This window comes from Ovis canadensis, chromosome X (assembly GCF_042477335.2).
Source record: "Ovis canadensis isolate MfBH-ARS-UI-01 breed Bighorn chromosome X, ARS-UI_OviCan_v2, whole genome shotgun sequence".
Classification (NCBI taxonomy): Eukaryota; Metazoa; Chordata; class Mammalia; order Artiodactyla; family Bovidae; genus Ovis; species Ovis canadensis.
In genome coordinates, this window is record NC_091727.1 from 79191177 (window position 1) to 79205239 (window position 14063).

General features: G+C 34.6%; 1 protein-coding gene across 2 annotated transcripts in view; it reads left to right on the plus strand.

The window, feature by feature from the left end:
• Window positions 1–14063, plus strand: part of DACH2 (dachshund family transcription factor 2) — a 676785-nt gene that overhangs the window by 164851 nt on the left and 497871 nt on the right. The window contains exon 2 of one of the 2 annotated variants that reach the window (XM_070290385.1): window positions 2021–2059. The exons of the other annotated variant lie outside the window; for it this stretch is intronic. Within the exon in view, the coding sequence (XP_070146486.1) occupies window positions 2021–2059 (39 nt within the window). The remainder of the gene's footprint in view (window positions 1–2020; window positions 2060–14063) is intronic. 2 annotated transcript variants of the gene reach the window in all.

The window sequence follows — 14063 nt, forward strand, 5'->3', positions numbered from 1 at the left end:
AGTAGTTGCTGCACGTGGGCTCTGTAGTTACAGTTCCCATTGTCTAGACCACAGGCTCAATATTTGTGGCACACAGGCTTAGTTGCTCTTTGGCATGTAGAATCTTCCTAAACCAGGGATCAAATTCATGTTTCCTGTGGATTCTTCACTACTGAGTCACCATGGAAGCCCAATTTGTGTGTTTTTAAGGTATACAATCATTTTACATTTATTAAAGCATAGAAAATATTTTATTGATCTTTTGGAAATTTGAATATATGGCAACTACTTTGATTGAATGATACTGTTTCTGAACAAATTCAGAAATGTAGAGATCATGTTTTATTTTGAATGTCAAAAATAAAGTATATGTATTTATCTCGTGGTCCCTAGGGTCCTGGAATTATAACTAGTGTTAGGCAGTATTGTATAATACATTCTTAAACAATTGACAAGACAAATGAGAAATTTTCAAAAGTCAAGGTAAACTCCTAATTTTCTAATAAATTAAAAAATCCTTAATAAAAGGACAGTTAGCTCATGGATATTTATATATTTATTGGATAATTCTAACAAGAATATTTTAAATAATCTATGAAACTTAAGCTATAGAAGATTTAAACTATTTTTTCTTAACTTAGTATAAGTATGTACATATGGTGACAGTCAAAAAAGTTCTGTTGAGTTCAGAAAGTTTTATAGTTAAAGAAGGAAGATCTCTGGTGAAAGGGAAAAATGTCCTCCAACATAAAGCCCACTAGATTAAGGAAGTATGCATTATCATTGACTTGGTAAGTATGGGTATATTCTACTTTAAGAAAATGTAATTTCAAAACAGGTTGGGTAAGTGAACTATAAAACAAAAACAAATAGTTCTGACAATTGAGTGACAGACACAAGAGTAGGTGAAAAATTCTCTCTTTCCTTCACTGTAGCCTCCTTTCCCCAGCAACCTCAGATATATGTTTGCAACTGTGGTTTATTTAAAAAATCTTTCTATAGACCTTTAAGCAGGAAAGCAGTTGCCTTTCAAAAAAAAAAAAAAAAAGCTATTAGAAGGAGAGATTTTGAAGAGGTGATGAACTGACCATATATATTTGTAGTGGGTATTAGAGGGAAATTCCTGTTTCTGTAGTACTAAGAAATGCAGTAAGGCTCAAAATAGCCAAATTACGTTACTTACAGGTTTTTTTTTTTTTTTTTTTTGCTTATCATTTTAAATTTCATTGTTCTTAAAGTGTATAGGAGCACTGGGAACTATTATACTGTTAGAAATAATGGTTGTTTTGTTAACTAAGATGATTATATTGGTTTTTATCAATCTCTTTTTTATGTTTAACTTATTTTGTGCGAATGTGTGTATGACTGTGTATGTGTATGTGTCTGAGTGTGTGTGTGTGTGCGCATAATCCTTTTGGGGAAAATGTAAGATAGTTCAGTATTACTTCAGAAATAAGTGTATAGTGAGCTGTGTGATTAATGGCTCCATGTTTAGGAAATTAAGGCATAGCATTGATATTGGCTTACTTTTATCATCCTGTTGGCCTGATAAAAAGGAGAAAAAAAAAATTAGAAAGGATTATTTTCCCTAAAAAGTATTGGCATACCCAAGGGGATGGGAAGAAAGGCTCTTGAGAGAAAGGGAAAAGACACAATATTCCTGAATCCTTTTTTGAAATTGTTATGACCCTAGGCCACTTTCTTCAACATAAATTTATAATGATATTTCCTTGCCTTCATACATAGAAAAGCCCTAAACTACATGACATTTCACATTATTCTTTACTCAGTGGAGATTAGACCAGAAATGTAATAAGATTATTCATATATTTAAAATACTATCTGATAGCAATTCAGGCTTTCCTACTTTCTTGGTGTTTTCCCTGCTGGTGTTTCATTGTGTGTAACCTATCTAAAATTTTTGCAGAATTTAAGATTTTTTGTAAAATATAATAAAGCCTTGATTAATTGGAAACTAACTAACCAGAGCTCTCAATTAACCAGTTTTATTTATTTATTTTTTGCTACACTCTCCTTTTAGAAGGAAGAGGCAAATGACAAGAAAACAAGCTGTTAACAGGTATTTATGTATTTATTTTTTAAAAATCAACTTCCTGAGAATGTCCTGGAGCCTGTACAGATTCAGCCCAACTTCGATAATTTTGTTCCCTGTGTTATATTTACTAAGGTAGGAAAGTAGAACTGTTTAAAATTTTCAGCAGCAAATATTGAATCTTGCTTAATCCTTAATTAATAATAAAATCCAAATACCTGATTAGAACCTGTCTATCTATTTGAGGGTTTTAGTTAATTGGGGTCTTCACAGTTTCACTATTGCCAGTTAATGATCATTCATATATACTGTATTAACTGAGAGTGGATCCCAGGATCACACAGGTGGGAAATGACTTCCACCATAGAAAGCATCTCCTTTCCTGAGAACTAAAGCAGAAGCTAGAGAAAGGCTACAAAGTTGATGGGGGTTGAGTAAGGTCACTGACATAAAAATAATGTCACCTATGTAAAATCATGGGAAAGTAATTCACCTGCCCTGTGGCTCTGAAATGCTTAGGAAGGTACATTCACTTTTGCAGGGCAGCACAGGCTATTAAGTGTGCTATAGCAATAATGCAAAAAAAAAAAAAAACAAAAACAAAAACCCACACACACACACACAAAAACCCAGGCATTCTAATCTCCTGGAATCTTTCTAAGCATTAGGCACAGATATATATGCTGTAAGCATGATATTAGTTCTAAAATATTTGAAATTAATTTTACTCTAAAAATACATTTTTAAAGTATTTGAAACTCTTAAGGTTTATACTTTATATATATGACAATTTCAGCTAAATTGCAACCAGAGACACCATATTGCTCAAGGCTTCATACCTTTTAGGTTGTAATGGGAACAAAGAATTGGCAGTTAACAGAGATTTAAGGGACAAGGAGGACAACTCATAATTCTAAAGTACATTTTGATATTGCCTGACAGTAGCACCCCCTCTTTAGGTTAAGTCACTCTTTGGTGACTTTTGACTCCTTCCTTCAGGGCTGCTCATGATGCATGTTTTATCTGTATTTTTTTCTACAAGGAAAATTTCACAGGGTTGTTGGAAAGATGGGGGCCATACCATATGATTTGTCCTGGGTTTTCAACATGGAAAATGAAAATCATCAGGGTGGTGTTTCAAATATCTGGGGTATTTTCTGTACTAAATGTTACTCTCAAATATCATGCACACTAAAGAATATCCAAGTGACCTGAAGCAGTGGATGTGCCTCCTTAAGTGCTAAATTTATTTTTCAACTGTAACTTCAATGTTAGGAAGACTAGAACTCACTAGATTTAATTAATGAATGATTTTAACTGAAAAAGTTTAAATGGATTGAGCTTTGAGGTTAGGTTTGGGATATTGAAAATAAGTGTTTTTGATCTTATATAAATGCAATTGAATTCAGGCATTGAAATTGACTTTTTAAAAGTAAAGGACATGCAAATTAATGTCAACTTTTTTCTCTAAATTAAAACAGTTTAAAACTGTATAGATTTACTTTTAGATTAATCAGAACACACATTACATATGAAGATATATTAACCCAAATACACATTATATATGCAGTTTTTACATTTGCTGTAATCTGAGAAAAACTGTGAAATATTTTTGAAAGTATATGTACTGACACACAAACTACAGAGAAACTGGAGACTCGCAAATTCTAATACCTACTGAAGCAAGGATGGTAGGATAAATGAAAGGCAATAAGCAATAGGGAGTGGTGGGAACTATGGTGACCAGGAGAACATATATTCTTTCCAAGGTAGGTTTAGTTGCTTGGTCGTGTCTGATTCTTGCAACCCCATGGACTGTAGCTCACTAGGCTCCTCTGTCCATGGGATTCTCCAGACAAGAATACTGGAGTTGGTTGCCATTTCCTTCTCCAAAGGTAGCAGCTATTACTCAACTCAGCTGATTACTACCAGAATGGGAATTCAGTTTCAGTGTTGTTAATATCTGACTGTTTAAGAGAAGCTGGGAATCCAGAATTTTATATGAAACTCTCCAATTCTTAAATGTTGGTAACAAAGTCAATAACCGCCCCCCCCCAAAAAAAAAGCAACGCTATACAGACAAAGCAAAACTCAACTATGGTCTGAATTTAGCCTATGGACTTAGTTTGCAATCTTTAGTTTAAATTGTAAGTCCTCTGTGATTAAAAAAAAAAATCACAGTATGTTATAAATGCACCCAAAGGTCTTGATGATGGAAAATTCATATAAAGTAAATAAATAATAAGTGGAATGCTTGTAAATAATTCTCCTGATATTAAAAATTGTGGTTATGTACTCTGTGATATTTTTCTTGGTATATAGAAATAGACAAGATAGTTTTACCTCAGTGTGGTTTGAAAACTAAGATAAAATCATGAAGTTTTTGTTTTCATGTTTATCAATGAAATGTGGTATGAAAGATCATTTTGTCTATGTCCAAAAGAGAATGTTTAGGTATAGATTCTGTCATATAATTAAGGCTACTATATAAAGCCCTTTTTATGGTGCTTTAATAGGAAGAAAGCCATGTATATTAGCATGTGTTGTTTTATTTTAAATTGGCTTGCCTTTAAACAAATTCCCAATTTTATCTAGTGAAATTCCTTTGTTTTTACAAATGGTTAAAATAAGAAATAAAAGAAATGCAAATAGTTAACACAACAAAACTTCATTTGAACTTTAGACAGGAATTGGTAAAGATAAAACAAAAGCTGGTCATTTGAGATTTTACTAAGAAGTAGCTTGGACTGATCTGGACTTTGCTTGTTTTTCTGTCTTGCCCTGGTCCTTAGCACATAATCCCACTGTGCTACATTGCTTTGGACATCTGTATACCCCTTCATCACTGGCAATCCAAAAGAATATTTGTCTAAAAAGGAAACAATTAAATTCCAATCTCTCTAGGAAAAAAATAAAAGAAAGAAGAAAAATACCCACTGCTAAACTTGCTTTAACAACCCCTATGATCTATACCATAAATCCTTAATCAGGATGGTAAATTAACATTGTCATTTTTGATGAGAAACTTAGAGGAATTTTTATTTATTTATTTTTTAAATAGAAATTTATTTATTTTAGTTGGAGGTCAATTACCCTACAACATTGTATTGGATCTTCCTTACATCAACATGAATCTGCCACAGGTATACTCGTGTTCCCCATCCTGAACTCCCCTCCCTCCTCCCTCCCCATACCATCCCTCTGGGTCATCTCAGTACACCAGCCCCAAGCATCCAGTATCATGCATTGAACCTGGGCTCGTGATTTGTTTCATATATAATAGTATACATGTTTCAGTGCCATTCTCCCAAATCATCCAACCCTCTCCCTCTCCCACAGAGTCCAAAAGACAGTTCTATACATCTGTGTCTCTTTTGCTGTCTCACATACAAGGTTATCGTTACCATCATTCTAAATTCCATATATAGGTGTTAGTATACTGTACTGGTGTTTTTCTTTCTGGCTTACTTCACTCTGTATAATAGGCTCCAGTTTCATCCACCTCATTAGAACTGATTCAAATGTATTCTTTTTAATGGCTGAGTAATACTCCATTGTATATGTGTACCACAGCTTTCTTATCCATTCATCTGCTGATGGACATCTAGGTTGCTTCCATGTCCTGGCTATTATAAATAGTGCTGAGATGAAGAGGAACTTTTAAAAAGAGAATAGTGAAAAAGAAAGAAAAGAATGACAAATATCAAATTTTAACTAAAAAATCCCCACCTTTCACTTGTTTACATATTATTCTACTTGGAGATTTAATACAGACACATATGAAAGATGAGAAACTGTTAGACAACTGGTCAACAGATATGACACGGTGTAAAACAGCTGATGTTTATTTACATAAATAAAATTTGGGTGGACAGTGCTGCCCTTTCTAGATCAGCAGATAGTTTTGATCACAAGTAATCTGTTGTGTGATATGGATGAACTATGTTTAAATGTAGTAATTAATTAAAACCACTCCCTGACAACTTTAACAAGTGGAGATTCTTAGTTAATTGGTTAATCCTCAAAGGCAGATAATCTAAGAAATAAGTGACTTTTTGATGCATTTGACCAATATAGACATATAAATAAGGTTATTCAGGATAAATTTTGATGAACTAGTTTTTTTTTTTTTTTTTTTTTTTTTGCCAGAACATTATAGTATCTAACAGTTTTCAAATATGATACCCCTGGTGATTTTTCATGTATTAGTTCATTTAATCATCATGACAGTGCAATAAAGCAAGGGCTATTATTGTGATCCTTGTTTTGCAGATGATGACATTGAGGTACAATGAAGGTTAGTGATTTATCTAAGGCCACACAGCCTACAAATACTGAGCTAGCATTTGAATCAAGGCTGTTTGATTTCAAAGTTCATATACATTGGATCAATATATTTTATAAGTTGACAACTAGAATCAGACTAATTACCAAAACACCTAATTTCATTATATGTGTGTATATATGTATATTTTGTTTATTCACTCAGTCATGTCTGACTCTTTGTGACCCCATGGACTGCAGTACTCCAGGCTTCCCTGTCCTTCACTATCTTCTGGAGTTTGCTCAAATGTGTCCATTGAGTCAGTGATGCCATCCAGCCATCTTGTCCTCTGTTATCTCCTTCTCCTCCTATCCTCAATCTTTCCTAGCATCAGGGTCTTTTCTAATGAGTCAGCTCTTCACATCATATGGCCAAAGTATTGGAGCTTTAGCTTCAGCATCAGTCCTTCCAATGAATATTCAGGATTTATTTCCTTTAGGATTGACTAGTTTGATCTTCTTGCTGTCCAAGGGACATTCAAGAGTCTTCTCCAGTACCACAGTTTAAAAGCATCAATTCTTCGGTGTTCAGCCTTCTTTATGGTTCATCTCTCACATCCATATATGACTGCTGGAAAACTCTATGGACCTTTGTTGCAAAGTAATATTTCTGCTTTCTAATATGCTGTCTAGGTTTGTCATAGCTTTTCTTCCAAGGAGCGAGGGTGTTTAAATTGCCTGGCTGCAGTCACCATCTGCAGTGATTTTGGAGCCCAAGAAAATAAAGTCTCTCAGTTTTCATTGTTTCTCCATCTATTTGCCATGGGGCTGCCCACTTACATACTTACCGTACATTCAGAGGAGGTCATGAGGCTGAAATATATTGTGTACTATAACATTAAAAAATATCATAATTATGCTTGAAATTATTGTTTTGTTCCACTGTCTCAAAATCAGGAACTACAGTTTTACCATGCCAGACTCAAGAGAGCCAATCTAGTTTTCAGTTTAGTTCAGTCATTCAGTCATGTCCAGTTTTTTGCAACCCCATGGACTGCAGCACTCCAGGCTTCCCTGTCCATCACCAACTCCCAGAGCTTGCTCAAAATCATGTCCATCGAGTTGGTGATGCCATCCAACCATCTCATCCTCTGTCGTCCCCTTCTCCTCCTGCCTTCAATCTTTCCCAGCATCAGAGTCTTTTCCAATGAGTCAGCTCTTTGGATCAGGTGGCTGAAGTATTGGAGCTTCAGCTTCAGCATCAGTCCTTCCAATGAAAATTCAAGATTGATTTCCTTTAGGATTGATTGGTTTGATCTCCTTGCAGTCCAAGGGACTCTGAAGAGTCTTCTCCAACACCACAGTTCAAAAGCATCAATTCTTTGGCAGTCCACTTTCTTTATGGTCCAACTCTCACCTCCATACATGACTACTTTTAGAGGGACCAAAAAAACATATTTGCTAAACTTAAAATAAATGTTTGTAAAAAGAAAATCAGACAGCACCTATAAAAGGAGATTCAATTAGATTGACAGAATTTTCAAAATAAACCTTGGGTAGCTTTTTTTCGTTTAAACAGTAATGTAATAAACATCATATTTTCTTGTGCCCATGTGGGAGAATTTCTCTGGTGTATAAGTGATAAGTGAGATTTTTGAATTGTGGGCTTTAATAGTTACTGCCAAATTTCTCTTTAAAGCTGATCTGGTTTACGCTCCCACTAGCATTATATGAGAGTTCCTATTTCTCAACATTTTTGCAAATGTAGTAGGTATTTTTTAAAACAAATGTTTCTTTGAAGAAAAAATGATTTTTTAAATTGATTCTCTATCATGGTTATACATTACAGATTAAACATCGATTCTGATCACTTAGTGCACATAACAATGTTTACTGACACTATTTGTGTCACTATTTTTCATTTAAAATATACGAAGTTCTGATAAGCATACAAATAGTATGTAAAATTTTGTAAACTATTTTCCAGGTTACAAAGCACTTTCTCATAAAGCCTCATTTGATGAAAGAATGTGGTGTACCAGGAAGAGCTCTGGAAAATCTCAAGTCAGAAGTTCATGGCCTAACAACCCTGAAAATCACTCTGTGGCTTGGGACGTCAATTGCTACATCTTTAAAATTAGGATGTTTTATTAAGCAATCTCTTAGAAACAAAGTATAACCATTGATCTATGATACATATCACCCACTTTCCTTGAACCCCAATTTACTTATTGTGCATAAAGTATAAAGCCAAAATTGAATTTTATCAATTTGTGAAAATTGGTGTAACACTCTCTCTTATTTAAGATCATGAGTTTATCCTGTTTATCTTGTGTGCTTCTTAATTCAAGGACAATTAGGGGTGTGGGTGGGATAGAAGATGGAAGTGGGTGTTCAGCATTAGAAGGACTATACTGTCACAACACACCATCTTGAATTAATCTTCAATGTTGCATACTCTGAAGCATCATATTTCAAATGCTGAAAATGCAATCAAAGTTCCACCACTGTTGTGGCTTTTGTTTCTTTTCAAATTCACTTTATGCAGATTTCAGATTCAAAGAAGAGACTATTCAGTATTTTCTGCTCACTTAAGATTTGTTTCTAGCAGTGCTGCACACAGCTACTTAAAGTATTGAGAAGACTCAGGTTGACTATTCTGTATATTCTGTATTTCTATTTGGATAGAGGGAGAGTAAGTAATTGGATTTTGCATTTGGAGAGACTTTTCATTGGGAAGATCTGGATCTTTAACCTGAGGTTTAACAAAGAGTTTTCAGGATTTCTTAGATTCTATGTGTACCAGAAAGAACACTCAGAAGCATAACTATCTAATATTATGAGGTTAAAATATAAAATGGAGAGACTTGAAACTGATCTTATTTAAACTCCCAGAATTGCAAATATACCATAAAACACACTCACAGACACTCACATGTCCAAACACAAGTATATATACTATCTCAAGCACAGAATACCCAGAATACCTATTATTTCCAATGACTTTTAAAAAGGAAACTTTTTTTATCTATGAGAATATTAAACATAGTTACGTTTTTAGTGAAGCTTCTACTTATGGAAGTTTTCAGTTCTGGCAAACAGAATCTAAATCAGTTAATCTCTCGTGATGAAGACATTTTTAGAGACCTCTCTTTTTATGAATAGTCCTGAGAAAAATGTTTGACTGTAGCATTCCTGGGAAGTGAATTGACCTCCTACAGAGTTTCAGTATCAGATATTTCAAGAAAATTGTGGTTCACACACTTTGTTCAAATGACCTCCAGATTAATACAATTCACATGTGCATCCTTCATTGTCCAAATGTGACAATCAGCCTAGAAAATCCCACATAAGTTGCCTTTGATTGTTTTTACCCATTTTGGTGTATTTGTGGACTGACCCTTGGGCCCATATTTAAGAACTTCCATTGCTAATTTTTGCTAATTGGCATCCTGCCTTAAACTTTAAGTATACTCTGAAAACCGCTATTTTGCTTACTGTATTACTTCCACTAGTTCAGTGAAGAAGAACTTGTGAAGAAGAACAAGTTAATCTAGATTATTTTTTTCCCTGATCATACCTATCCTATGTGGAGATGTAATCAAGTTATCTAACTTTTTCAATAAGGACTAAGTAAATCACTCAAAACAGAGATATCCCAAAACCTTTCAGCTAGTTTCTATAGGTGAGGGCATGTTCAAGAGAGCACATCTTGAGTGTAAAAAAAAAAAAAAGTGACTGAGAAGACTGTTGGGAAATTACCACTCTGCTTTTTTGAGAAAATAAAAATCATGTATTTTTTTAAAGTGGGACAGACCTTATTTATTTATTTATTTTTAATATAAACTTATTTATTTTAATAGGAGGCTGATTACTTTACAATATTGTATTGGTTTTGCCAAACATCAACATGAATCTGCCACAGGTCATGCATTTTTATTTATAAAAACAGGAAAGTAGGAAATATAAGCATTCCTATTTTGCCTTTTCATCCACATTCATGAAAAAGTATTGTTTGCATTTGTGATGTCAATGGATCTTTACAAAACTATTTGAAGTGAAGTGTTAGTTGCTCAGTCATGTCTGACTCTGCAATCCCATAGACTATAGCCCTTAAGCTCCTCTGTCCAAGGAATTCTCCAGGCCATACTGGAATGGGTAGCCATTCCCTTCTCCAGGGGCTCTTGCTGACCCAGGGATGGACCCTGGCTCTCCTGCATTGCAGGTGAATTCTTTACTGTTTCAGCTACCAGGGAAGCTTCACAAAACCATTTACCATGGTTCTATTACTACTCCTTACTCAGTGCAGACGCTTTTGTTAGCCTGAAGGAAGCCTGGGCAAACACTTATCTTTTATCCACAAAACACCAAAATCATAGACACTTTTGTCTTAACTACTGTCTCCAAGAATACCCAGATGCTTTGCCATGGATGGCATTTGGATACTAATACTATAATATTAGTATAAAAAGATTCCTTTTTGCTATTATTGAAAATCCAGTTTGAACCTTGAGCAAGCAATTTACATGATGTTTCCTTGGGATTACCTACATTCTTGCCCACTGTGACCTTGTAATTTTGCTGACAGTTGGAAATGTAATGCAGAGTGACTAAGATAATGTTGTTTACACAGACTTTAAGTAGAGTGACATTACAGTCAAGTCAGTGTCACATCACCCAAAGTGAAGGAAGTCTTAATTGCCATAGTCCCATGAAATTTTTTCTTGGCTATGTGTAGCATAATAATGTAATGTTCTGCATGTTACATTTAATAATGTCAAGGTACAATGCATTAGGTTTCAGGCTGTGTGTCTCTTTAATATAAAGGAAAGTGGATTTATAGAAGGAAAACAGACTTGTAAGTAGGATACTTGTCTCAATGTTCAGGTGAAGTCTGTCCTTTTTTTTTTTTTTTAATATAGTTAGAAGAGTTGCCTCAGTTCAGTTCAGTTCAGTTCAGTTGCTCAGTCGTGTCCGACTCTTTGCAACCCCATGAATCGCAGCACACCAGGCGTCCCCGTCCATCACCATCTCGCGGAGTTCACTCAGACTCACGTCCATCGAGTCCGTGATGCTATCCAGCCATCTCATCCTCGGTCGTCCCCTTCTTCTCCTGCCCCCAATCCCTCCCAGCATCAGAGTCTTTTCCAATGAGTCAACTCTTCGCATGAGGTGGCCAAAGTACTGGAGTTTCAGCTTTAGCATCATTCCTTCCAAAGAAATCCCAGGGCTGATCTCCTTCAGAATGGACTGGTTGGATCTCCTTGCAGTCCAAGGGACTCTCAAGAGTCTTCTCCAACACCACAGTTCAAAAGCATCAATTCTTCGGTGCTCAGCCTTCTTCACAGTCCAACTCTCACATCCAGACATGACCACAGGAAAAACCATAGAAGAGTTGCCTAGGGATATGAAAATGAAGGGAATTCTAAAATATCCATAAATCTAGACAACAGTGAGAAAGGTGACAGACCATGAATTTCTCTGGAGGGTGCTGGGTAGATTTAACTAAATGAATGAGACAAGATAAAGAAGAAAGGGTGATAACCACTTATTATTGTGAAATGGGGAATATATTAACTTACAAAGAGAGTGGTACATTTTCTAAAATTGTATAGACCTATTCTTAAAAGCTTGTCAGTGTAACTAATTTGTTACTAAAATGGAATTGATTCTAAGACCCAGTATGAATGCATTTGAAAAGGCGGTGCATTGTCCCTAAATTGTTAGGGTTTGTAATACATCTTGATGAACGCTACAAAATAATGTTCAGAAATGGGACTATTATACCAAAATGGCCATTCTTTTTTTTTTTAATTTTTAAATATAAATTTATTTTAATTGGAGGCTAATTGCTTTACAATATTGTATTGGTTTTGCCATACATCAACATGAATCCACCACGGAAGTGGGACTATTATGCCAAAATGGCCATTCTTTGGTTTGTAGTCCTTGAAGGAATTATGTTCCATGGCAACATGGTCAACAGTCCTGCAGATGTGTGTGAAGAGCCTTAAAGACATGCCCTGCTTTCTATTTTTGATAACACTCAAGTTTTCAATACAAAAAATATACTTGCTCAAAGGGTTCACCTCCTCCCAGTATATTAGGACTTCAAAGATCTGCCATTACTTTGGATTATTATTGGGAATTTTTGTTTTTTAACTAATTATAATGTTAAAAAGAGGGCCAGTACAAAATGATTCAGCCATAAAATGAAAAAGATTGTCTAAATAAATCCACTAGAAAACGAAGATGTTAAAATTATACGTAGCTCAATCAATAGGTTCATGTAAAGTGATAGCTCATAATTCATGATACAAAGTGATAGATCATCTGATATGTAGTGTTATAGATTTTAAAAAATATGTAAATGATGTGAAAACATATAAAATATTCAAGCCTATTAATAGTAGCAGCCATGCTTTGATTTGTTACAATTAGAAGAATTTAAAACATTTTGAACTGATTTATTATTACCAAATATTCTCCCTATAGACAATATTTTTATGTATATATATAAATTATTCATTGATTTTTGTTTGATGGAGGTCAGATGATTTGGACATTTTCATTTAAAATGAATATTTCAGCCAGGACATGGAAGCAACCTAGATGTCCATCAGCAGATGAATGGATAAGAAAGCTGTGGTACATATACACAATGGAGTATTACTCAGCCATTAAAAAGAATACATTTGAATCAGTTCTAATGAGGTGGATGAATCTGGAGCCTATTATACAGAATGAAGTAAGCCAAAAAGGAAAACACCAATACAGGATACAAATGCATATATATGGAATTTAGAAAGTTGGTAATGATAACCCTATATGCAAGGCAGCAAAGGAGACTCAGATGTATAGAACAGTCTTTTGGACTCTGTGGGAGAGGGCGAGGGTGGGATGATTTGGGAGAATGGCACTGAAACATGTATATTATCTTATGTGAAATGCATCATCAGTCCAGGTTTGATGCATGAGACAGGGTGCTCAGGGCTGTGCACTGGGATGACCCAGAGGGATGGGAAGGGGAGGGAGGTGGGGGTGGGGGTTCAGGATGGGGAACATGTGTACACCTGTGGCAGATCCATGTCAATATATAGCAAAACCATTACAATATTCTAAAGTAATTACCTCCAATTAAAATAAATTTATATTAAAAAGTAAAATGAAGATAATGTGAAAAGTAAAGGTAACTTCTGGATTACTCTTGAAATATTTAACTCTTTCCTATAAATCCTTATATTAAAGAAGACTATTGTATTTTATGTAAAAAGTTGCAAAATTTCAAAAGAACATGTGAAAGAATATCTTGTCCCACAGTCTATTCAATTAAATAGCTAGTAAAATTCATTAAAATCTGCAATGATTTATTTAGTGAAGGTACCAGCTGAAACTCTGAGAAATCCACCTTTTGAAAGAAAACAGTAGATTCAGGGGAAAAAATTAAAAATCTATCAGGCAATACAGTTATAGTACTGTATAATCTAACATTATGTCCTCCCTTCTCCACTCACACACATTTTATACAGGCTTTAAAGTATAGACTTCATCTTTTCATGGGGAAGGAGACATGGGACAAGTATTTCTATTTAAGAGAGTAAATAAGAGCAGTGCTACAAATTATTAAATTATCTTTGGAGGATTTCCATGTCTGACTAACATTTGTGAAAATAACAGGATACCATTATCCTATATAGAGTTTTTTTTAAAAACTAGTTATTTTTTCAGCATTCATAAATCACATGATGAAAATACTTTGCTAGTGTAC